Consider the following 27,934-nt stretch of genomic DNA (forward strand, 5'->3'; position numbering starts at 1 on the left):
GTTATAAATAGTTGGTAATTTAATGAAAATACTCATTTGCTTTCGATTTATTTTTTACAACGAAATGTCATTAGCGTAAAACAGCTTGTTTTGTATTCTATAATTCATTATTGTTCAAATAATGAACTCTCATTGCGTTTTCTATGAATAATTACACGCCATAGGGCAGTCGATGACTATGATGACATGTGGGAAGAACAAAAGATGTTAATCAAGCAGGCGACATTTTGTTGCTATTAAGAATAAAAAAAAATTCAGGTAGGCGAGTCGGCGTTTTGCCTTAAGGCGGATTTTAAGCAGGCGACATTCGACATTCTTTTGTCTTGGGTTCGGCGACGGGGACACGTAAATGACGATAACCGACAAATAAATGCTTGAAATGTCACTTGTGGGTTGATGTTTGGAATACATATTGATAACGGTTGATAACTAAACTTATATTCTTTGGTGTTTATTAAAGCACAGGGTGGGTTTGCAGACGACGTAATATCATCCGTTTACTTACATAAAATATGTTAAGAAAAATTATCATTCATACTACGAGAGTTGTGTTAATAAAGGTACAAGAAACTTTATTCGTAATCATTTCTATTATTCAATAGTTTCCTTTCAACTCCATACAATTAGTCCAGTTCTTTTCCTTTTTCGGAGTAGATTTATTCATTTCAGATGTGCAGTGGTGGATCTGGGTTTCATCGAAAATGTTTACGATAGTTTGATACACTAATATACGAACGTCCAGTACCATCATTTGAATTTTTCCGATAACATTGTTGGTTCTTACAATTTTTGGCCGTACTCAATATCAAGCTGATACGGCCATGTTTGGATTCAGCTGCCCAAAATTTTACGATCGTTAATGATAGTTCAGAGTATCCGGACACAGTGTATAACTTCATTTGTCTAGGGCTGTTACCCTCCAGAAATAAACATTTCATGACATCTCTCAGTTTTTTCGTTTTTTCAGAACAACTAAATCAGAGACGGGTCCACGCCGCCCACGGCCTCGCGGTGCTAAGGGCCTCGCACCTCACAGTAGAAAATAAATTTAGAAATCTTAGAAATTAGAAAATCTTTGGATCACAATATCTCCGTAATTACTGTATATTATGCGTTCATATTTTACAGGTAATCAATATCGAAAATAATCTTTCGATTGACCATAAAAAAATTCACGTTCCAGCAATCGCTGGAGAATAATCAAAGATAAATTGAAGTTTACTTAGAGAACTAACAGACGATAGTATCTCTGGAGAAAGGAAAGTTTAAAAGAAAAAATGACGTATTGGCACTTGAGAATTGAAATTAGGATGATTAAATTCCAATTCATATATTCTACATGCTCTAAATATCCCATTAATTCCTGTTACTAACACTTTTTTCAATAAAACATTTTCTACTCTCCTGTAAAATTTTTGCGTTTTCGTTACTGTTCTCATCATTATTTTAGGATGAATTTGGCCTTTAGTACTTTTGCTTTGCCCAAAACTCCGGTTAACCTTCTTCAATCCTGATCCTGATCCTGTAACAGCCAATAGTAAGATACCTCTGTTAATCCCTAAACTTTTTCGCTTAACTTTTTTTTATTAAAAATTGTAATCATCAACTTGACGGAATTTGTTTGACACTTCAAAGTACCTTGATACAGATATTGTTTGACTAATCAAAACCTGTAGCGATAGCCGTAATCCAAAGGATTGAACGGTTTAATAATGAAGATGATGATGAATAAGAATCTATACATTTGTTAATGTAACTACGGAATTTAATTCTACTGCTATAACTAAAATTTTGTTACTGCATATTCATGCGTCTCTATTTTAGGCTCATACTGTATAAACAAAATATCAAAACCGACTTTCACCTGTCTAGCAGTGATTTTAAAATGATTGTAACTTACACCTTATGTTCAAAAAAATATATCCCACTGTCTATCAGATTGAAATTGAAACGCTACCATTCACTACACTTCAGAGATTTTAATTAAAGATATATCAGATTGCTTTAATTGATTCTTTCAGATCATACCTCTTTTATGTTACTTGCTTAACGAATATGAAAAGATTCAGATAATATGAAGATTTATTTTAATATTTAAAACGTTAGCGAAAATATAAGTTGTTTTAGTTTACTTAAGATCTATCTGTTTATTTAATATTCTACTGCTCAACAAAAGTTAAAGTTAAAAGCTACCAACTATAGACACTAAATTTCTGATTGTTGAATTGACAGAAAACACGACTACCCAAATTTAAGAACAAAAATACTTTTGTTTTATGCTTCTATTATACTAACTTTCTTCATTTTAAACGTTCAATAGCTCAACGGCCTCGAGCGTCGTAGGCCTTTTGGGTTTTTATTGTATCCCGCATTTGATACTACCATCTCAACCACCCTCAACGACAATAAAAAATTTCATAGAAAGCTGCTCGATGGAACGTGCTTTCACTCGCCTCGCCTCACTGTCATTCTATAGTCATTTTCTCGGGCGCCAGGACGTGAATCTCCAGAGTGTCGATAACGTTCGATGTAATTGATATCAACTCCGATCCAGATTCTCCACTTCCTTTGCCTCGCCTCTCTTTTGCACCGCCTCGTGTAGGTTTTTCGGGCTCGAGCCAAACGACGTGAAGATGATAATAAAATGAATAACGCGTGGAATCGGATAGGTAGAGAATTGATATAGAATAAATCGAGAGTGTGGATTGCTAACACTCCTTTCGCCTCCTCTCATCAAGACTCGCCTCTAGAAGAAGCCTCGTGAGAGTCTTAATAGGGCTTATAAGACGAGAGCATAATAACGCATTTTTTTATGAAATTAAAATGCTACACATCTTCATATTGTACCAAATAACACTTCATTCTTAAGGATGTCAATCCAAATGGTATTCAAAATAAACCATTGGTGTTAATAAGACTCGATATTGGCATTCATTCTGAATCAAGCTTCAGTTATTGCTTTGTACTTTTATGTATCCAATGCTTTTGATAGTTAAACAACTACGGCTGAACTTAAATTTCCTAATTTTCCGGTTTCACCCAATTTTTCCAATGTATAATGTCATCCCCTTCAATTTCCAAGTTTACCATGCGGTTTCTTCATTTGGTGTATTCAATTTTCTCTAGCTGTCCCCATTATTATGATTTATCTATACCAATTCAGTTCTTTTTTGTTGCTATGTCTTCATCTATTCGTTTTTTGTATAATTTTCTATTTATGTAATTTTATGGATTTCAGTGAAATCTATCCTTCATGTCTAAAAAAAAACTTTGAGATGTACCTGAAACGGGCAGAATAAATCGATTCTGATGCTAGTGACGTAGATTTTACACTATCTAGAACTAGAACAAACAGATTAAGAATCAAAACACAGAGGCAGGTTACTATTAGAGTAAGAACTGTTATGAATAGTCTATAAAGTCTGCAACATCTAAGACATCAGAACTCTAGAATGAATGTAATGGGTGGGTACAAAAAATTATCACATTCAAACTGCTGAAGGGGTGTGGAAAGTTCTATCCAATGAGCATGTTTTAGATTCAATTATTAGAAGCACGGAGCAACGTTTGGCAAAAGCTAGACAAATATACAAAGATGGTTAAAAACTGTAGCCACTATCTTATATTGTAAGCCATTTTTAATAATTGTAATATGTGCTGATACGATTTCGTTCACCATATAAGTTCCAAGAACCTCAACTGAATAACACTCTAAGATGTCAATCAGAATGGTATTCATATATTCATTAATTACCAATAAAAACTTGAAAGTGACATTCATCCTGATTAAAACATCAAATTATTGCTACATCTTTTGATATATCCAAGATGGTTGGCAAACCTACGACTGAAGTGAAACATGCGTCTTATCCATTTGTTTCGATGGCAATTACTTCAAAGTTTTTTCATTTGGTCGAGTCATTTCTCCCTTACTCTCTATCTATCTGTGTGGTGAATTTTTCTGATAAATCTTCGTTAATTCGTTTTTTGTAGAATTTTCCTGTTTCGTAATGTTCCGGATTTGCTCTAATTCTTTTTGAGTTCCAGTCTAATTAATCGTTTACGTCTATTCCTCCATTTTACTTGAAATTCTCTACTTCTTGAGAGAAGCTTTTGCTGTTATACTTCTATCCATTTATTTGTTCCGTTTTCCTATTTTTGTTTTTACTATTTTGTTAATCTCTGGTTATTTGTGCTAATAGTTTTTTCTGTTTGGGTTTAACTAGAATAGTTTCCATTTATTAAGTTCTATTAACGATAACTTGTTATTTTCGTGTTTTACTTAATAAGCTTCCAAGTCATTATCGTCTCTTTACCTTTGTATACTTACTGAACTTCGCCAATGAATCTCATTGATCGCTACCTTTATATAATTCGCGCAAATTCGAGAAATCTTATTTCAAATTGTTATAACAATATAACCCGATGAGAATAATTGAGGAAAATATGAGAATACTGTTAATAATAAATTGTAAAAGCAGTAACCGATTTTTATTTGATACTTATAGAAACTACAAATGAAATATTAACATATTTAGTTGATTTTGGTATTCACAATCCAAAGGTAATAATATATTTTTGGGCTTTACATGTAAATGTACTTTTGTGATCATCATATGCATAACTATACGCATCAGGGCATCTGTCCTTGAAATATTTCGGATAATCTTGTGGCCAAGAGGAGCTCTTACATGTTTCAGGTGTACCGTAAGCTCCTCGACAACAATATTGATCGGAATTGAATGCAAGACATGCAGATTTGCAAGCTACTACGCCTTTATCTGTATTTAGTTTAAGTTTTTCGGGACATTCGTCGTTTAGATATTTACCACATGATGATTTCTTACAACTGTATTGACTGCCGTCGCCTTGACCTCCAGATGGTTCTATCTAGAAATTCAAAACAAACAACAAAATCTTTATTTTTCCTACTTGCATTTATATTATCGTCTTTAGATTTGACTTGTATTCGAAATAGTTATATAGAAAGGAAAAAGATCTTAGAAACGCATTTTCAAGTTTTGCATGGAATGCGAAGTTCTGCAATTAAATAGAAGAAATAAAAAGCGAGTGATCTGTGGATCTACTATACGCTCGATTATTACCAGGCTTTAGCAACAATTCCAACGATATTATTTTTGATTGACAAGAATTATATGAAAACAAAGAAAAGAATAAGGAAAGAAATACTTTGTTGAAAATCACATTTCATTCAAAATAGAGGAGTACAGCCTTTAGAATTGACTTTAAGGAATCAATGAGAGGTCTCCATTCCTCTGACCTATGTCCTTAACGTAGTTTCAACATTAACAAACCCTCAATGTAATTACCGGACACTAAGTCTTCAGGATACAACCCAACATATGAACTATGACGTTCACGGTACACTATAACTTTAACTCCCATCTTAAGCAGCTTCCACTGTTCCAGTCTTGAACTTAACACTTCAGCTTTTTCTTTCGGCTAATCCAAATATCTCATGAGATCATTAAGTTCCAATTGGTTATTCGAATACGGTGCTTGAGGACTGATAAGAGCTGTAAATTCTATTTCCATTTCTTCGTTTTCGAAACTGTTTGAATATACTTATTCCAATGGTTTTTTATACAGAAGACAGCTCCACGTATTTCACCGTATGTTTTGATTTCCTCGAGAAGCTTTTGCTGAATATTTTCCATCGAACCAACCGGTTAAATTTCTATGACATAAGACACAGCAGATATATAGCTCCCACTATTTATCCTATTTGCGAATATTCAGGGTGAAAAATACACGATAGTCCTTCTTAATTAAAGGTGTGCTAGCCTTTTTTTGACTTTTAGGTGTATAATTACCCAATATATCAAAATAAGTCGGGAGAATTAACACATTTACGTGACATTTTATAAGATTTAGCTATCAACCAACTTCCGAAGGTGACTTATTATAAAAAAATTGTAACCACTTTAGTACGTGAATGACAAGAACTGATATTTTCTGTCAGCGTTTGAGGCGGTACCAATAAAATGCACTACAGATTTGATTCAAGTGTAGCCTAGAGTAAGTTGAAGCTAATGAGTCTATATCTCTCCAGATGAATTTATTGGAAATCTAGTCATTATAACTACGCAGCCTACCCCTTATTCATTCTTGGATGCATCGTTATGTTAAATTAAACCGTAGCTGCAACTAGTTATTATGTCATTGAAGGAATTTTTGATCACTTGTTTGGACGTTGAGTATATACTGAATTTAGGAAGGTGATAGTCCAAGGACTAGTATAGGGACTTGAAGAGATTATTAGTGAAAGGTTTATGCCACAAAAAGGCTCGATTAATACAAATGAGTTGGGTCTTATTCCTGGAATGGTTATAATGGTCTCAACCAGTCAGGGTGATAAAGAGGTTGCTAAGTGGGGGTGTAATAAAGATGGAAGTATGGAGCTTCACTTTGATAGGTTATTAAACTCACTCCGTCCATTAATAAAAAGTGAAACTACTTTGCTCACTATTTATTTATTATTTAATTTAGTAAAATTACTTACGCTAATCGGTATGTTGAAACCGTCAACCAACGATATATCATAAAAGTCTAATCCACCGCTACCTTTGAGTGTAATTTCAGCCAGGGAAACTGGCGGAGTCCCTCCGGCACCTGCGCATTCTACTTTATTCCCGCAATCTCCTGTCAGACAGTGGTTACTAGCATCATCGCAATATGTCCTCCCCCAAAATCTGCCAGCCCAATTTTCAGAAGCACTCACAGTTTTCTGGAAAATATTAATTCCATAACAATTGTGTGTTTGAACTCTTGTGTATCTCAACTGCATATTTAGAGGAAGAACCGGAGGATGAACTGCGTGAACAAATGAAACTAATGAAGAAGTAATATAATAAATTTGGGCACAGTGTTTCCAAGATCTACTTAATGGAAAAGAAAGTGAACCCATAGATCAAGATAATGAACAGATTTTCTCAGATGATACCTAGGATATACCTACACTCAGTTAAATACAACGATACGTCCGTGTTACTAGAATGAATAACACCAGAACACGGGGATGATAGTATTTTATCTAAGTTCAATTAAACCTTTATATTACGAAAGATAATTGAGAAATGACATTGATATCCACATACTATTCCTTGACTTTGTAAAAGTCTTTGATAACAGATTCAAAGTGACAGCCACACTGGAATATCTGGAAGTGCCTAGAAAGCTGAGAAACTTGGTAATTAAGTCTATGGAAGATTCCAAAGTAAAATAAATAACCAACTAAGAAACCAATTCAAGATTATTAAAGGGGTGAGGCAAGATAATGGATTATCAGCAATAATTTTTATGATTTCTCTTCACTTTGTCAGCGGAGTACAATATTTAACAAATCGTCTATGTGTGTGTGTATGCTGATGATATTGCAGTTATAGTAAGAAGCAAAAGTGGACTGGTGGAGTTGTTCGAAGATATAGAAGAAGAGAGCTAGCGAAGTCGAACTCATAACTAATAAAAATGAAGAAGCAGCTTCTGGAGATAAAACTTCCAGCGCAGTAGACCTTGCAATAAAAAACAGAACCTTCAAAGCGGTAACTACCTTTAAGTAGATTGGAAATCTGATAGACCACAATGCAAATTTCTCAACATCCATCAAGGAGCGAATACAAGCTAGACATCATCTTCTTCGCTCGATAGTCTCATACGTTGATAAAATGCGGGAGCTGACAGAGTATAACAAAGGTAGATTGAAAAATTCAATTCAATATTTGGAGGAGAATATATGGAGGTGTGGGAGACGAATAGAAAATCCGATATAACTCGGAAACAAGCAACGTCCTTCAAATCCAAGATATTGTTCGTTTCAACAAGGCTCGAATAACCCAATGATTTGGACATATTCAAAGTATTTTCAAAAAAAAGTTTGGAATGTTAAGGTGAAAAATCCAATGAGAAGAGGCAGGCCCAAAAATTAGATAGGTCGAAAATGTTATATAATCTTCGGATAATCTTCGAACTATGCGAAAAGTGTTAATAGCATCAGACCACATTAAATACAACTATATTCTATATAATTTTTCTCCACTCGAATCCAGCATGGTTAAAGTGTTGTATGCATCCAACGTCTTCGCAACTATACGTCGTATAATAAATTACGTAAACATCATATCCACCAATTAGCTAACGTGCTAATGCCTTTTTTTTAATATGTAGTCCAAAAGATCGCATAATTGAACAGATTTTTGAAGTACATCATCAGTGCTGAATTCTAATGAAAGATCATGTAACCTAGAAATTTTATGATACCATATATTACACATCATTTAAAATTAAAAAAATATAAAGGTATTTATCGACCAATCAAAGACACTGTATTCTAGAGAGAAAATCTTACCGATGCTCCTTGAGCCAGTTTGAAACCACCATTAGATAAATGAGAATGACCAGGATTGCCTTGTATTCCAACCCAAACAGCTCCACCTTCTTTATTTGTAAATTTGCAATGTCTTCCGGAAGCTTAGTATACTTTAGAAGGTCTCACATTTTTTGATAAGTATCTAAATATGTCCAGCAACAAACTTTGTCCACGAGACTCCTCTCAATCCGTCTATCCCAACCCCAATCACACCAATCGTTTTCTCAACGCTCAATCCCATCTTTATCCAGTCAAACTTAACTCTGTCATTAATACATTCGTTTTGTATATAATCAATAAGCTTAATATTTCTATCGAGTGTCAATTTGAATATTGATTTGTGGATTTGATGAATTTAATGATTTTTTAAAGAAACAACTAAACCCCGCAATTATTAACTAATTAATTTCCAGCTTGGAAATATATCAAAGTTAGTACACTTTGATTCAATTTAGCAACAATACCACGACGAAAACGTTAATGTATATACGCTTCGGATGCTTATAGAGCTATTCCACCTCAATTTTTTTATACGATCCTTTTCAAATTGCCCTACAGTTAATATATATTGTTTAAACCGAAATTGTTTAAATGATTGCAAGAAATTGTTATTTTTCAACCGGATAATTTTTTTTATATTCTTTATTTACGTTAATATTTTTATAGATATGAGTTTTTGAAAAATCTCGAATTTGGGTACTTTCGACCCATGAAAAACATATTATTAAAAATAAATAAAATATAAATAATATTTCTTTTCAACTCTTTATACAATAGTTGATAATATCCCTAACAGAAATTTGAAAAAAATCATTGTATACACCTGCTTCTAACTGTTAATTTCGTGTGCTTAAATTTTATTATTTAAATATAATTCTGATTTGAAAAAATGTACAAAGACCATTATATCTTATTATTGTTAACATAAATGCATAAATGATTATGATAATAACAAAAAAGTAATAGAAACTGATGAAAAAGTAATTTTGATTATATGAACAATAAATTTGATAGCTCGAAGTAGCTTTTTAAAAATATTAATTACTAAAATTAATAATAGAAAATATGGAGACAATTAAAATGAAAATGTATGTTACTGAGTTTTTTGATTAATTTTGTGACAGGTAAGTAATATTTGTTACTATATTACCTATAGTTTATAAAAAAATGTTTGTGTGTAATGTTTTGTTGACATAATTTTGTACTTCTGTGTTTATAGGCAGCCAGCTCAAATCCAAGTGAAAAAACATACAAGAAAACTTCAAAAAGTCTTTGGGTAGATTGTGGGATGGGTGCCGTTAGCATTTTCTTATGAAAACCTATGTTGGGGACGATATAATTCATGCTTAAATATCTTCTGTCAAATTTGTTGAAATCAATTTGTAGACTATTTAATTATCAATAACATTGCTCTCTTTATCAGTTTTGATAGAGATAAATTATAAATAATGTTCCAGGACACAGAGAGGCCAATGCAGCGATATTGAAGGGTATAAATAATAATTTTTTTTTAATTCTATGTATGGAGAATTAAAAAGAATATATTATTTGTATTTTATTTTATTTTTTAATATATTTTTCGAACCTTTAAAAATTCATATCTCTAAAAATATTAACTTTATCGTATAAAGTCATAAGATATTTTTCACTTGTATTCCAATGAAGAATATAAACAAAATTTTCGAGTTGAAAATTTGAAGAAGATGGCATAAAATAATTGACAAGTTTTCGGTATTCACGCGCTAATTCCTTCTGAACTAAAAATAATCAAATAACAACAGACTCATAATAATAATATATAATATCGTACAGGCGATGGAAAAGGGAGAAACCCATAAATACCTAGAATTTCCTAGAAGTTACTCGACTACAAGGAGGCAAAAGCTACAATCTAGGATCAATACACTAAAAGAGTGAAGTCATTTATGAAGTCCGAATTAAATACAGGCACTTAAGTGGTCTAAAACAGAGCTAGAGGGTATTCAGAAGTTGACACGGATAATAAGCACGAAGACCAACAACCACTACCCGAAGTAATCCACTATTAGAACAACATTACCTCGAATAGAGGGTAGGATAGGCTTGATCGATCTTCTTTACTTGCACTCTCGACAGGTTATAAAATTACGTGAATTCTTTCATAGGAAATCAGAAACCCCAACCCTACACCAACTTATATCCAAAGCGGATAAGGATTACTACGGCGCATTACCAAAATTCGACTTAAATATAGTATTGGACACCGAGAAGCTGGAACAATGGTTACGAAAGCCACTACACGACTTCAACCAGCCGAATGTAAACAAAGAAGCTTCAAACAGCTGGCTTACTAGCGGTAGTCTCTTTCCAGAGACCATTTAACATATAACATCTGCTTGTAGTGTGTTAGCAAATATTAGAATATCGACACCGACATAACGAAGTGTGCAACATCATCCACCAGAAACTGGCCAACAAGTTCGGTCTTCTCAATACCTATACAGCCATAGAAGGTGCTCAAAAATGACAATTTTAGACTCTACTACTCTGGTGGTTAATGGAAGATTCAATTCAGTCCTTCTTATCGATGTAACTATACCGAACACTCATAATGTTCTCAACAAACACCAAGAGAAGCCGGACAAATACGCGGATTTCGCAATTGAGATGTGGCATAGCGAAAATGTGGAAATAGTCACAGTAATTATGTCAGGAACCGGCGTCGTACCTAAAATTTTTCGATGTCATGTCAAGACAAGGATAATAAACAACATTACAGTAGGTTCATATATAAGAGTTTCATTTTAGCATCACCTTTCTGCAAAAGTATCTTGAAATATTCTCTAAACCTCAAGTCCACATCTAGAATTAGTTCGTAGTTATTAGTAAATTGTTTTATCACCAATGTCTCACTGCCCAACTCCAATTTTACATTTTGTTGCAAATTTTCTCTATGTCTCTAAGAATAAAACAGCAAAACTTCAGTCTTATTGCATTCAGCTATAGGTTATGTTCTGTTGAATATAGTCAAAAATACTTTACCGATCTCTTTACGTTTTTTATTAACCCCCGTACCTACTTTACGAATAGAGTTATTTATAAACAGTTTCTTGGTATTTTTCATTCTCACATTTTAGTATTTCAATCATTAAATAAACAAATCTTTTAAATAATTTCAACAATATTTATATACGGCTGGATGACTAACCAGTCTAAACATTATTTTTGTAATCCATTTAGATTATTTCTACAATAATAGTTACAAAATAATTGGTCTTATTAACATGATAATATAAATTTATTTCTATTTAAAGGAAATATTTGCGTGCAATATGAAAAACGTAAAAAGAGATAAGATTACATATTATTAGTTATGTAAAATATGAATAACTGTACTCACTTTAAATAGATATTAACATAACCTGGAGTATATACCTACGAAGGCCATATATGAAAGACGGTACATTTGAGTTAACGTCTCTAAAAACCTTAGTAATTGTAATTGTTTGAGCATCATCTTAGTATGCTTCCAGTCATTACAACGAGATCATTCGTACGCTGCCCGTATTCCTCAACTCCTTTAGAAATTGTTTTATTTCCTCCAAATTCTAAATGTCCGTTTTATCAAAAATAAAGTAATTCACGAAAAAATGCACAATAAATGGATGAACCAAGTTTACTTCAAACATATATGTAATAACATTTCAAATAATTACAAAACATTTACAAGTATTTAAAGTCCAAAAGTTATAGTGTATTTTTCAGCTTTACAAGTAAATGTACTTTTATGATCATCATATGCATAACTATACGCATCAGGGCATCTGTCTTTGAAATATTTCGGATAATCTTGTGGCCAAGTGGAGCTTTTACATGTATCAGGCGTACCATAAGCTCCTCTACAACAATATTGATCGGTATTGAATGCAAGACATGCAGATTTGCATGCGACAACCCCACTATCTGTATATTGCTTAAGTTCTTCGGGACAATCGTCGTTTAGATGGCTTTCACATGCCGATTTCTTACAACTGTATTGACTTCCATCTCCTGTACCTCCCACTGGTTCTATCTGAATAAACAAATTTACATTGTCATTAATTATTTAATTCTTTATTGACATAACCAATGAGAAAAATCAATTTGTTTTGTACATAATTAGTAATAATGAAAAGTTAACTATTTGAATCTGTTTCTATTGGTTCTACTTTATCCGCTTGAAATTAGTTGATTATGTAAAATATTGTATTATTTTCTTTAAGTATAGGGCTTTGAAGATGACTTGGATTTCATTGGACGCTTTAAGAAACTTTTGCAACCCTAAAGTCAAGCAGCAAGACATATATTAATTATTACTTATAATAAAAGTCTTATTATAAGTTTACCTAGACACCGAGTAAGAAGAAAGAAAACCAACTTTTCAAGAAAGAAAGAAAGAAAGAAAGAAAATTATAAAATAGACACTGAATGCACTGGATACTAGATTTGAACAACCTAATGAACATAGTAATTATTTTCAAGTCTTGTATAATATATACGACTTAAAAAACATGTCTAAAGAAATTCTATTAACACTGCAAGGATTTGTAAATAATTTTAATGATGATTTATGGCGATTCTCTTGACAAAATGGGATAGAATTAGCGGAGGAAATAAGTGTAGTATTATTTTTAGTGATGGAAAGTAATAGTGAAGAAATTTTAAAATGAATACCAAAAGATGTTGTTAAATCGGCAACTGCAGCGACTATGAATCTTCTCCCTGAGAAATCCATGGAATACTATTTACTATTTACTAAAAAAGACATAAACAGATTCACAAAAAGAGGTTACTAGCTTACTTTGAAACTAAATCTAAAATGTGAAAGTCTTCAACACTTATTCAAAATTGAAAGGCACCCATGTGCACCCAACTCATGTTCAACGTCGATTTACTGTTATTGGTGAAATATCTGACAATAGATTAAACTTGGTAAATATTTATAAAAAATAAAAAAACCAACGATCCACAAATGTCAGAACAGATCATTGCTTTGGAGAGTAGAATTGGAAAATGCAAAATTCAAGTTGTAGGTATCAATACCTTTCCAAAAATTCCCTCGCTTATCGCAACATATTTGAATTTACCTAATCCAAAAAATTACATTGGGCGTTTCTATTAGTGGATTCCGGTGGTGATATAGTTCAACTAAAGAAGCACGGTGGGTGGAAATCCAACACAGTTGCGGAGGGTTACGTAGACTTCTCAATAAAAAACAAAATGGATTCCACTGTGAAAATTTTGACGGGAACAACTAGTTGGACGAATTTTTTTAAGTCTGGGGACGTAGAAAACATTTTGTATGAAACTTTAATAGTTAAGTAACTTTTTTTCACTCGTACTCACTTGTTGCATAAATAACTATTCTCTGAAATAAGTTAATAAAGAACTTCTTACGACCAACTACCACGCAAAATCATCTCAACGATTTGACCATTTTGGCTATCGATCATGAAATAACTGATCTAATTAACATGAAAAAGATAATGAAAAAGAACTTAAAATGAGAAGCGAGTTTCTTTAGACATGTTACTTTTGTTACCTGTTAATCAGATGATGATATAATTTTTGATTATTTGATTATGTAATAGTATGGAAAGTACTTGGTTAGGAAATTGGAATTATATATTTTTTATATGTACTATTGTAAAATAAATGTGTTTTTTTATAAATCATTTTATTATTATTATTATTAACAAATAAAGATAGTGAAAATATTATAATTTTTTTTTGTAGGATCTGGTAAACTTCTGTAAAATATCTCAAACTTTTGCTCTAACCAAAAAAAATTTTTTTAAAGGGGCGGTGAAAAAACTAGAGCAAGCGGTGAATAAAACCAAGTACATGAAAACCACTAGCAATACGGTTCACAATAAACAAGCCGTTTTTTCGTTATTTTTGCATTCAAATGATCAAACAATTCTCTCTCGTCCTTTTGAAAACAATCGATGAATATTCCATGCGCATCCCAAAATACTGAAGTCGTAATCTTCTCAGCTGACTGATGTGCCTTTGGACGCTTCGAACGTGGTTCATCGGTTGCAGTCTACTCAGATGATGTTCGTTCTAATTCCGAAGTGAAGTGATGGATCCATGTGTCATCTATTGTCACATATTGACGCAAAAAATCGATTTTCACGTGTGTACTTGGCCAAATACTGTTCTGAATCATCAAAACGTTGTTGTTTTTGATCGACTGTGAGTGAATGCGGCACCCATTTTGAAGAAAGCTTTCTCATGGTCAAAGGTTCATTCATAATTGTAACACACTATCTTCTGATATATTTACGACTTCAGCTATCTTACGTAATTCGTGGACTTTTCTGGAGTAACCACCTCAATTGGACGACCAGACCAGTTTATCATCATCGGTGTCTGTACGACCACATTAAAATTCAGCAAACGAGTTCTGATAACACTTTTAAAGCTTGTACAGTATTTTTTCATCAAGAAGCAATTTCTGATTAATCGAAATGTCATGAAATTTCACACATAGTCTTTTGAAAGTTGGTACTCCATAAACGTCATATGAATTTTATAATGACAGCGCCATCTGTGTATCAGTCATACGACATATTGAGTGATGTTATATAAAGACCTAGTATTAAGAAAGAAAAAGCAGTTTCCTTCTCGTTCTTGTAATCAAACACAAGTTTTTCGTAAATACCAGCTAATACTCATCATGAAATATATTTTCTTTGCACTTCGGTCAGAAGTACGCATTTTTCGAGACAAACAATTGAAGATTCGTGCCTATAAAGCCGCACATCCGTCTTCTCTAACAGCCGTAGCAAGATCATGTATATTTACGCTTGTTATTTACGATTAATGATACTAAGATACAGTTTGACAGGGACGTGTGTGAAATAGATTTATCAATTAAAAAATCATTTAAAAAATTGATCCCAACTGATCTGAACTGAACTGATCTGATGAAGAAGAGGAGATAGTGAGAAATTTCTATAACTTAGCGAAACTAATTATACAATTAGAAACATTGCTGGGAAAGTCAGCTTTCATTATCGACTTCCGATCGGCTATAAAGAAAAATAGTATACACTACAAGGGCAGAGTTTTAAAAGCTCTGCTCTGAGCGAATTGCAGGTATCTCAATCTTTCTGCCCCAGTAGTGCACTAAACTATTCTTGCTGAAAACTTTTCTACTGTACTACTTTTAATTTCAACATTAACTAGAAATATAGCTTTGATTCGAAGAAATATGAAGTGCTTTTAAACTGATGTTTCCCAAATTTACCTCTGATACTAAACCAATTCTGACCTCAAATAATATTATAGTACAGTTTATGATAATTCCACAGTTTTCATTTCTGTTTATTCACAATTAATAGTGGTAAGTGAGTTTTCTTACACTGATGGGTATGTTGAAACCATCTACCAGAGAAATATCATAGTAATCCAATCCACCGTAACCTTTGAGTGTAATTTCGGCAAGTGAAACTGGCGGAGTTCCTCCAGCTCCTGCACATTCTATCTTGTTTCCACAGTCTCCTGTCAGACAGTGATTACTATTGTAGTCGCAGTAAGTTCTCGGCCAAAACCTACCAGCCCAATCTTCAGGAGCACTCACAGTTTTCTGGAAAACATTAGTTCAATTATGTGTGATCCCTGAAAATTTTGTAGATGAACAAATATGATCAAATAGGTATGTAAAGGATTTTAGTTTTAGTACGATCCTTTTAATCAAGGTAACATAAGAAGTGAAAACCGCAAGTAAAAAATATTAAACAGACAGCAGGCAGTACTCATAACTGAGAATGCCACACACATTTGAGGTAATAGTCAAAATATTCAGTTTAATTATAACTTTACAGAAGACTAAATCCTTTGCAATATTTAATCAACCACAGAGTTGTGAATTGGCTGTATATGATCACACAAAGAATCAGGTTGAAGCAGAAACTGAACAGAGGAAGTGAAGATCTAGATGACAGATGCAATCATGATACCAATATTTTTAACAAACATTATTTGAAGCGATGAAAATCTGTTATTACATAGGTAGAAACAAGAGCCTTAACAGCAATTACATCAAGCCTATTCTGTATTTATGAGATGGGAATGCTGGGGATAATAATTGTTCAAACTTTATGGTAACAAACAATAACAATTTGCGAAGCGATAAAATATAAAGTGGATGAAATTTTCAGACCACCAAGACATACTGGCTGGACCTCCATAACTAAGTCTAATCATAGTTCTAGATCATATCACAGCTGAATGCTGAATGCTGAAAAACTACTTCTATTCTTATCAATAGGAGTGTAATTTGAAGAAAATTTGACGCTTTTGAATAACTACTTAATTATTTTGAAGTACCTAAGTACATAAATTACTGTCCACAAAATACGAAATCAAGTTGTTTAAGAAGGTTTTGACTTAACAAAGAAACATTTTTGTTTGATCAATATTTTTATTTCTCAGCATAGTTCGCTTTTCCAAAGAGTTTAAGTTGTGAGTGGTGGAAACGTCAAGATTTTCACGACGAGGAAAGAGAGGTAAACCGACGCTTTTTCTCTCTCTTTTATACGTACAATTTTACTAACACGTTGGTTTAATATTAACTCTTTGTGGGGAATACCTAGATGGCTCCGAAAAGAATAAGACAGATACTGCAAGTTTATCAGTTATAGGTCTCTAAAGGTGCGAAATTAGAGCTTATATTTAAATATATTTACTACGTTATACATTCCCACATTACGAATTTTTAATGAATGATTACGTATGTCAAAGTAGTGTACTTAACGAAACAAAATTATTCTACACTACTATCTGAAGGCCAGAGGCGGTTCATACCCAATGATTAACAATCCGTCACTTTTAAAGGAGCAGCCTAAACATAGCAAAAATATATTTTACAAACGATTTTTTAAGAAAAAAGTACTCTTTGTTTAACTTAATAAAATTTTTGGTTTGGGAGATATGTAGATTTATAGATCGATGTACATGCCAAGGAAACCGTTCACCATAAAGAGACATTCTGGGGAAAATTATCATAAATTGTATTTATTGAAAATACTTACAGGAGCTAATAAAATACAATTAGACATTTCTTGGAGAACTAATAAATAAAAAAATTTGTACTACATACAATCGAATGTCATATTATTAATGATCGATAGAATAAACTTCCATTGCCACGCTGTAAGGCAGAATCTTGGAATGATCTGCCAAGTTCAAATATTTATCTCTTTTTGACTGCGAAAGTATGTAGAATCGCAAGTTGCCTACTTCGAATATTCATTATATTTGTTTCTGTTTTTATTTGATAGGCTGTAGGATAACCACCTAGATTTAAATTTTTTCCTTTGATTTTGGATACTATGCAGTTCAATTAGAAATGTTTGATTGTGTTTTAATACCCATTGTAAGTATTTTCAATAAATAATTGCAATTTATAATAATTTGTATTATATTATAACTTATAATATTATAAATCGCAAATATGAATTAATGATAATTTGAATAATAACGCGTGATAAAAAACTAGTATCTATTGGGTACTGCGGTTGTGACGTAGAAAGTAAGTATATACTGAAACGTGGTCGCCGCTTGTCGCCTTTCAAACGCCATTTTGTTGTTGTGAGTGAAGATAATTCGTTGTTTAGTGTGATTTGTTTTTTTGTAAGACTAATCTAATTGAAATGATGGCCGAAATAGGATTTATCGAAGCGATATCGGTCGATCTACCTACGAGTAAGGTAGATGCATTCTTGTTACTACGTGCTTTGCTAATAATCGATTATTTACTTCGGCTGAAATACGTGGAGTAAAAGCAGTACTACTTATAAGACTTTCTTATAGTAACGTCATATTTGTTTACTTGAACTTTATTGAAATGTACTTAGTCATAAAGATAATAGCTTTGAAACTTATTTGTAATTTCAATGCCAGCAGACAAGGTGTTTCTCGAAATGTTCTGTTCCGGTCTTTCTAGCAGTCGAATTTGATTGCAACAGCAGATTTTTTTAATTTTCTTGCATTTTATTAGTTTCCACATCATATAATTTTCCAAATCTGTTTCAAGCTACAGTAAAAATAACAATTGTCAATCTTATTTATTATTATTTTAATCTTAATTTTTTTTCTTAAATCTTAATCTTAAATCTTTTAATCTTAAAACTATTGTTTTCGTCGCTTTTCCTCTTACTTGCACGAGAGCTTTTTATACTAGTACGTCATCTTGTATTCTACAAAATTGAATACTCACAGACATGCGAGTGTTTTTTTTTGAATCCCAACAACGCTGTTTAAACTGTATTTACTTCTAACTAACTACTAACATAAGTATGTTTACTTACTTTCTACGTCACACAACGTCACACTGAGTCATGTGACAACAAATGCGTTTTGGTGCGTCGTTCAGGTTTTTATATTTATTTTTTTTTATGAACTAATATATCGTTCAAGAAAAATATACTAAATGTGATTTAAAGGATTAAAAAATGTATGCAACGATCCTATTCAGTTGACTGGTATGATGTGTAGTTATAACTGAAATTTGTATAGAGTTTTTATGGTTATCTTCATATTTATTGTCGTAGATTAAGTATATTAAACATACTTACAACAGTCGCCTTTGACTCGTGCTGCAAACTCCAACTATTCAAGTTATGACCTACATTAACGCTTTATACGATCATAGATAATAATTATGTGATAGCATTACTAATTTCACTACCATATTCAACGAACTTAATCCTAGCGATATGAAATTTATATATTAAGTTCTTTTTTCATTAATTTTTTGCAATAAAAATTCTGGAAAGTATATTTAGTCCCAATTATAATATATAAATCAAAGATATTTTCTAATTTATTGCTTATTCCAATCAAATTATGTTTTTTTTATGAACCGTACCTAATAGTTTTGTTATAATTGAGTAATTCATACCGATTCTCCTTGAGCTAATTGGAAACCACCATTAGCTAAATGCGATTTACCGGCATTTCCTTGTATTCCAACCCAAACAGGTCCACCTTCTCTGTTTATAAATTCAAAGTCAACAGCTGAAGCTGCTACAATCAATAATAGAAATTCTACTATTTTAAACATTTTTACAAATGTATTAAAACACGTAAAATACGATTAATTTACGGTATTTATATTCTTGTGATGTTGATAATGAACTATAAATTCACTGGAATTAAAAAAATCAACTCGAACATTGACGCAGAAGGGAAGTGAAGAAAAAAGGGTTGAAAAGCTATTTCAGTTAATTATATAAATTATAAACTGATATCATTTTATCGTAATGATTTGATTTATATCTAGAAAAAATTACAAAAACTGTAATAATAATAAAAAACAAGTTTCGTGTATCTAAGTGAATGTTATGTGGTCCTAAAAATAACCAGACTCAGCTTTTCACAAACTGAACTGTATAATGACAAACTAGTTGACGAAAGAATCAAAAATTGTTATAAATTGATGAATAATTTTTTTATTGATTTTTCACAATATAGTTTCCAAACTATTACCGTGACTCCTCCATGTTTTACACCATGGATCTAACATCTAAATGCAACCGAAATTCCGACGAAAGGTGTTCAGTAAAGTCGACCAGTTTCACAAACTATTTACAGTATAATTAATCAATTGGGATACACGACAGAATTCTGTGCGCTCTTTTCATGACTCACGATGATCTATATTACAATATAAGCGGTCTTAAACAGTGATTTAACTGCAAAATTTTGCAGAATTAAATTCATCGCAATTCCTAGTACTATAACTATACAGTTTAGTTATCAAGGAAGATGTTAACTGATAACAACATACTATAATAGAGTGTGATGTTTCGTGGTTAGTAGGTACAAGTAGGTTTCTTCTCAAGAAATATTCATATGAAAAAAGTTTACTCAAGATATTCATGCCAAAAATTATTGAATTTGTGATTGTAACTAGAAAATGCTTTATATTGTTTCACATGCTTATTTTTTGGTGCTGATAAAACTTAAACGAAAATAGGGGTCAATGAACTAGAGTACTTAAGTTGGTGAATAAAAAAAAACACAAAAGCTCCGAGAGCTATGTGTCAAAGATCTTAGCGAAGCCAAACCCTTTATTCTACTTTGGTGAGTAGGTCGCGTGAACTTGATGCTTTTTTCCGAAAATATGTTATTCTCTTAATCACGCCACTGTCAACTGGATTATTGAAAAATGTGATAAAAACTCCAAATTCAAATTCCTTTATCAGAATACATCAATCAAAATCTCATTTGATACTGACATTTTTGATATATAAATAAATATTTACATAATATCAATATCAACATCAACAATCGACTTTTTTATATTTTTGAAATATCAATTTTAATATAAAAACGAGCAGTTGATAAGTGAATTCAGTTGAAACAAAGAATTTTGAATCAAGAGAATATTGAATCAAGAATATAAAATATCGGATCAAAAACAAATCTCAGAAAGAAGTGTGAGTCGAAGTATTAAGTACAACATGGAATACCACCATGGACGCAAAGAAGACCCAAGCAGTGTTCTCTATATCAAATGGCAATTTAGATTAGAAAAACGAATTACACACACGCGTGGCAGTTTCGCGCGTAGCATCTTCCTCTCCCTTGAGATCTATGGGATATTCTGGAGATCTTTTTGTTATTTTGTTAAAAGCTAGCCTGTTGGTTATTCACCCTTCTCTTCTTGGTTGCCTGGAAGTCTTAATGTGTGTGACTGATTTCGCTGCCTCGCATAAACCCTTTCCAGCCTTCTGAGTCAAGAAAAAATCTATTCAGAGTGGTCCTTAACTTTCTTTAGAGGTGTCCACGATGTATAACATGGCACTTGCCTATGAAGTGCGGAGTTCGGGGGTGTCATCTTGTGCGTTGACTCGGAAAACCTAGGACCTTGGAAGAAAAAGCAAATTAGCTACAAACTATGACTCCTAAGTCGCGACACAAACCAGTGTAGCCGTGGCCTCCGTTTGTATAGAGGCTGTTTTTCTGTTTTGCCATGAAATGATTGACGTAAAAATGGAGCAATAGATTGTTGTAAAATTTCACATGAAATTTTGAAAGAATGCAACTGAAACTTATAATTTGTTGAAACACATGTACGTTCGGGTCGCCCTTTTACGTCAAAAACGGATAAAAAAGTCGGTCTTACCATTAGTATTAGTATTAGTACTGAATCTATAGAAAATTTTAACATGGAAAACTGGTTCCTGAAATCCTCACATTTAAATAACAAGAAGCTCGTAAGAATATTTGTATTAACACGTTTAATGCGATTACAAACTTATTACAAAAGACTATAACATGTAACGAATCAATTCTGCATTGAAAGAAACAAGATCTGATTCTGTTAAAGTTGTGAAAGAAAAAGCGGCCCGCGTCCTGAAGGAACGGATAGAAAAATAATTTTCGAAATGTTTCGAATAGTGGGAAGAGGGGTATACATTGAAGCTGATAATGTTTAATATTACTTGTGCCGTTATTTTATAGCCGTACCTTGTGAACCACTAATGCCAAATATCTGGTAGTCATTCAGAACTAAAGACTGACGTCCAAGGACTTCGTCCATTATTCAGTGGACAAAGCGAGTGAGGCAAGAAGACTTATTGGAAGACTAAGGAATTTAAGACAAAGTTTCACCTCAATCAGCTTTGAAATAACGTCACTTCCATCCCCGTACCCGTCTAGAGCAACAACAGGTCGATCGACATTGCGAACACAGCTTTACAGATTTTCCATATATTATTCGGAGATTGCATATTTTGCCAATAATTCATCTATATATATGCACGCATATTTCAAGTAATTTCTCTGCATATAAATGCCCGAAACTTAATTATGAGTATACAGTTCGGAATCTGAACTTGAAATATCACACTGATCATCACAATGGGTTAGTTTCTAGGAGTATAACTCACGGAAATAAGTATTAAATACTCAACAATTAATTTTTCATGGCGAGAATTCTTTGAAGAATAATAGCTGATTATCAGGCAATCGACATAATGATTATATACTTTCATTCATACGTGGATCTGTAAATAACGATACGCCGGTCGTTATGTCCAATTTTAAATGACTTATAATTGATTACGCAATTAAGATAGCTAAATGCGATAACATTCACAACCTACTACACTCAATAAATCTCATCTTCTATTCTTAGTGTATAGTAGATCCTATAAATTAGTTGCTCAAATAAATTGGTCTATAGATAAGAGTTAATGATATGGAAAATTGAGTTAACATCATTAAAAAGTGGCAGATGAAGAAATGTAATTTGTAGATGTATTAATGAAACCAAAAGCTACAAGTAGATTAATTTCTATGCATCAACATTTGTTGGTAAATACTGCTGACATATCATCAAATGGAACAATGATGGAAGCCATGAAAAGATTTGATTAGCTTAGTAATTACACGTCATTTCCAAATTAATGATAATCGATCTACTCCTCTGTGAAATGATGGATGAAAAACTTTGAAAACGTAACGACAGTAAGTCCTCGTAGATCGATGATTAGGCTCTAAATAGAAATTTTCCGTTGCTAGACGGTAATTTTGTGGAACGTTTTTGGAAATTATTAAGAAAGACTTCACAAGCTGCTCTGAATGAGCAATGAAGCGATTATTCTATTCTATATATCTCCGGATATGTTAACCAAACTCTAGATATTGCAATGATGGAAATAGTCAGCTACTCCAAAGAAACCTCCTTTCAACCAAAGTAGTATTTTGGTGCAAAAATCTTCAAAAGGAATCATATGCATATAATTTTAAAGGTACGGGGTAAACTAGTACTCATCTTCACGAGCATGTTTTAAATAATAAAACCCTATTCCATCTAAATAGAGTCACAAGCCAAGACCGTATGAGCATTAATCTCCACATGCCATTCCTCGCTCAAATGTTTCGTTTAAATCTGTCTGTAGAATAAAAATTTCGAAGAGCCAATATTTAAGAATCTTCAATATAAAAAACTTAACTACAAGTATACAATTTTAATTAGAATGTAATCTTTTTCAAGAGCAATACAATGTTCTAACTTCTCGATGGATATGGCTCAAAATACGAGTAGGCTTTAATTTCACCATTGGCTTCTTCATTTTAGCTGAATTTCTTACCGACGAGCATTTTTTTGAGATAAGAGAATACCAGAATAGTCACTGAGGACCAGATATAGACTATACGGTGGATGAAGAGGCCATTCGACGTGCAATTCGTTTAATTTAATCATCGTTGCCATCGACTTGTGAAACCGGTGAAACAATGGTTTTTTTCTTCGACATATGAGGCCGTTTTTCCTTGATTTTTACATTCAAACAATCCAACATCTCTATGTAGTATCCGCCATTGATTGAATCTTCTTTTTGAAGCTAGTCGATAAACAATATTTCTTGCGCATCAATACTGAAGCCATAACCTTCCCAGCTGACTGTTGTGCTTTTGGTCGCTTCAGACGTGGTTCACCGGCTGTAGTCCACTCAGATGATGATCGTTTTGATTCCGGAGAGAAGTGGCGGATCCATAATTCATCCATTTTCACATATCGATACAAAAAACCTAATTTATTACGGTTTAAACATGGCCAAACATTGCTCGGAGTCATAAACACGTCGTTAGTTTTGATCGACTGAATGTTCATGCATAATTGTAAACAGTGTACCTTTTGATATCTTCAATTTCTTCACGGCCTCAGCTATCTGAAGACATTTCAATTTACGATTAGATATAACCGATTTGAGGACTTTCATGTTGAAATGAAAAAAATTCGTGAATTAGGGTTTGAATTACTAGAACACCCTCCTTATTCACCAGATTTGGCTCCATTCGACTATCATCTCTTTCCTCCTCAACAGAAAAAAAGTTTAAAAGGTCGTAAATTTTCTTCCAACAAGTAGGTAATAAAAGCTGGGGAGGTCTGGTTTGTAGAGCAAGAAGAAACATTTTTTTTGAAAGGTCTAGACACGTTGCAGGTTCGCTGTAATAAATGTATCCAATTAAGAGAAGTAATAAAATATTTTGACATTGAAATTTTATTTGATTCTATAGTAGGTTAAGAATTTTTCACTATATCCTCGTATCATATAATTTCCCTATTTTTTCGAAAAATTTATAGTTAATATGGATATATCTAAGAGTAGAAATTTTGTTAGTATACATATAAATTCAATATACATCCTATTACATACACCACTGTCGCCGTCTGGTCACAATCTGGCGACCACGGACCTTCGACCAAATACAGAAAAAGTCTGCGACGATTGAAAACGAATCCAAAGATCGTCGTCGTAGTTGGACATTTGAAAGTCAATTAGCAAGCACCAGAGAAGGCGAGGATAGCCCCAGGGTTCAAGAAAGGGCAACCGGGTCGTAATATGCCCCGGGGTGCAGCCTTAATGGCGCCAGACCGGTCTCTGCCCGAGGTGGTGCTCTGTCATTGTGTATATACCCACAATACTGGTGAATATAGACGGTTAACTCCACACCTTAAAATTATATCAAATGACAGAATTAATATACAAATAATTTTATCCGTAATATAGATAAGCTACTTGAATTTTACGAAAAATATTGGTTAAATTATATGCTAGGATTTCATTAATATAGGGTGTTCAAAAATTATGTTTACAACTTCAAAAATTCATAACTTCGAACATAAACAAGATAGTTATATTCTGTCTTTTGCATGTATTACTGCAATTAATAAAGTTTTTCTCAATACGCTGAACAGTTATAAGTGAAGATGTGGACACCACAACGCAAAGCTCAATGCGTGTCATGGTTCACAGAGTCGAAATCAGATACAAAGGTTCAACGGAAATTCAGGACAAAATTTCAAAGAGACCCATTGCATAAAAGTCGAGCCCGACGACCCAGTACAAGTCCAGAAAATGTGGAGCAAATACGGCAAACATTCCAGCACAATCCGAAAACTTCAATTCGTCAGGCTTCAAGGCAACTCCAAATGCCTACAACCACAATCCACAGGGTTCTTCATAAACAGTTGTGTCTGTATGCCTATAAGGTACAGTTGCTGCAGGCACTGTTACCAGCAGATCGAACGATGTGAAAAATGGAGACTCACCAAGTGAAAACACCAAGAGAAAACAGAAATAAAGATATTTGATGACTTAATTATATTTAACGTATTTTATTAAGGCGAAATTGATTCAAATGTTGAAAAACCAATACTCATTCAGTTCAAAATCTTGTACGAGAAACTGTTATTTATACAAGGACATAAATTTAAATGCAGACAAACATTTTTTTATCTTTCAACAATATTTGGAAAGTTCCAATGTCATCATAAGATGGATTTTTGAATACGTGCATTATATTGAAAGTTAATTTGGAGTATTGTATTGAAGCAAATGGAAAATTAGAGACATTCTGGATATGGAGGACATCAAATAACAGTTTGTACAACATCAACCGTTGTTTGCATGTATACAAGAGTCAACAACGACAAACATCTAAAGCTTTACTGCGAAAAAGCATAGATAGTAGCTTCAATTGAAGTGAAATATTGATCCTCTTGAGTCATTTCCAATTATGAAAGTGCTATTTGATTAACACAAAACCACGTGAAATAAAATATATACACCTCAATTAACTTTCTATGACTTAACTTCAAACTTTTATGAAGATTAATAGTCAACAATTGTTATTTGAAATCAAGATGTCATCACGTCAATTATTGTTATAAGTTTTCTGTATGAAAAGGATTGACAAACTGAAGTAAGCAACAACTGGTGAAACAGAAGAAAACTAGATGAAATAATAAAGACAATCGTCTTCTTTCAATGCAATCCATTAATGAATATTTACGATAATTTCCCTATTCCTTGCGGCGTGTATTAACGACTATATATCGCGTAGGCCTGTCCACTGTCTAATATTTAGCAGCCAAGATATTTTCCTTTTTCTAATCCTTTTTCGGCCTTCTATATCTTTCCTTCAGTTATTAGTAAGTAAGTAAGACGTTTTCTTCTTTTCAATAATTTCAAAGAGCTATCTTCTTAGTATCTTTTGATTTGTTAGTCTAGCTGTCCAGCGTACTTTAAGGATTCTGCGATATACCCGCATTTATAAAATCTCTAATTTGTCAATTCCCTCCTTCTTAAATCTCTAATTTGTTTCCAGCCATCAAAAATGAATGGAATATGCAAATACACTCGTTAGGAAAGGACAAAGCTGTAGAAAAATGCCGCTATCAAAAAATTTTCAGAAGAAAAAGGAAAGAAAAGCGTTCGGCGAATAATAATGAATAATAATTTTTTTAATGACTGTAAGTTTTCTTTGTTAAATTAAAAAAAAGTGTATTGAAACTGTTTCCTCTGAAAACTTTCATATGAAATATATGCTCAAAAATGGTCGCAACTATAATAGAATTTATTAAATCCTCAACAATAAACGTTTTTTTCAGAATTTCATAGAGGGACCTCATTAAAACAATCTTAGAATTGAATGATTCTATTTGAGCGGCGCCACTGGAAGGAGAATCGTTAATATTATACAGGCTTTGGAGACCCTTCCATAAGACGCCATAGGGAGCGCCCCGGGAAATTCACGTGTTCATCTCTATATAGTATCACTATAAAATATAAGCTACGAGGCGATGTTGAATTTCTTAAGATACTTGATGCGAATGACTTGAAATAAGTCTGACACTGATATCTGTAGGTGTAAAAATATTCTTGCAGCTTTTCGATACTATAATGGTTATATCAGCGCCGATTGTTTCCCAGATAAAATAACACCGAGGCGAAATATCGATTTCTTTTTGTATTCACGTTGGGTGATCTTCGACATCTTGATAATTTCAAAAATGATAAAATTATAACACGTTATGGAATATTTTAAAGGTTCAGTTCTATACGAATGAAAGTAGAAATATAAATGAAAATAATTGGACAACTAAAACGTGTCTCAATGGTTGAATTACGCTGGAATTTCTGATACTTTTGGTGATATCATAGCGACCATGCTCTCGCATTTAAAAATACATTATACAGGTACACATTTCTCCGAACAACTTCCACAGTAAAAAAATAGTCCTTCGTCCTTCTTTTTGGAATATCAAGTCACCTTTCTTTTATCGTCTAATAACATGCAATCATTAATTCTTTAACGTCTTCGCTCTAGAAGTAACGCTTTTTTCCATTGTTTTATCTATTATATATAAGAGCTTCACGCAGGCCTTTTAGGCCCATAGCATGAAAGTTATTCCCTTCCTCTCTTTCCTATTTTTTGCTTCCGTTTTCCAGTCGTGAATTCCTCTCATTTTTTAGGTCTTCCGTCAGCTCTACATACCATCGTTTCCTTGGTCTTCCTTTGTTTTTTTGTTTCTCCTTGTTCCATGTTTTTGTTGTTCTAAAATCTGGCATTCTCTGTATGTGATCCAGCCACTCTATTCTCTTCGATCTTATTATTTTGCTTAGCTCTGCTTTTCCAAATAGATTCCTTATATAGGTGCTTCACGCAGGCCTTTTAGGCCCATAGCATGAAAGTTATCCCCTTCCTCTCTTTCCTATTTTT

General features: G+C 32.9%; 2 protein-coding genes across 2 annotated transcripts; both read right to left on the minus strand.

Annotated features, from left to right (window-relative positions):
- Window positions 1–4,480: 4,480 nt before the first annotated feature.
- On the minus strand, window positions 4,481–8,627 carry LOC130449844 (uncharacterized). The gene is made up of 4 exons (XM_056787884.1): window positions 8,600–8,627; window positions 8,366–8,487; window positions 6,524–6,748; window positions 4,481–4,890 (listed from the first exon to the last, which is right to left on the minus strand). Exons 1-4 carry the CDS (start codon window positions 8,625–8,627, stop codon window positions 4,552–4,554), a joined length of 714 nt encoding a protein of 237 aa, XP_056643862.1. The 3' UTR covers window positions 4,481–4,551.
- Window positions 8,628–12,016: 3,389 nt separating this feature from the next.
- LOC130449334 (uncharacterized) lies at window positions 12,017–19,526 on the minus strand. The gene is made up of 3 exons (XM_056787085.1): window positions 19,317–19,526; window positions 15,774–15,998; window positions 12,017–12,437 (listed from the first exon to the last, which is right to left on the minus strand). The coding sequence occupies exons 1-3, from the start codon at window positions 19,476–19,478 to the stop codon at window positions 12,099–12,101; spliced, it is 726 nt and encodes a 241-aa protein (XP_056643063.1). The 5' UTR covers window positions 19,479–19,526; the 3' UTR covers window positions 12,017–12,098.
- Between the last annotated feature and the right edge of the window lie 8,408 nt (window positions 19,527–27,934).

Source organism: Diorhabda sublineata, chromosome 10 (genome assembly GCF_026230105.1).
Source record: "Diorhabda sublineata isolate icDioSubl1.1 chromosome 10, icDioSubl1.1, whole genome shotgun sequence".
Classification (NCBI taxonomy): Eukaryota; Metazoa; Arthropoda; class Insecta; order Coleoptera; family Chrysomelidae; genus Diorhabda; species Diorhabda sublineata.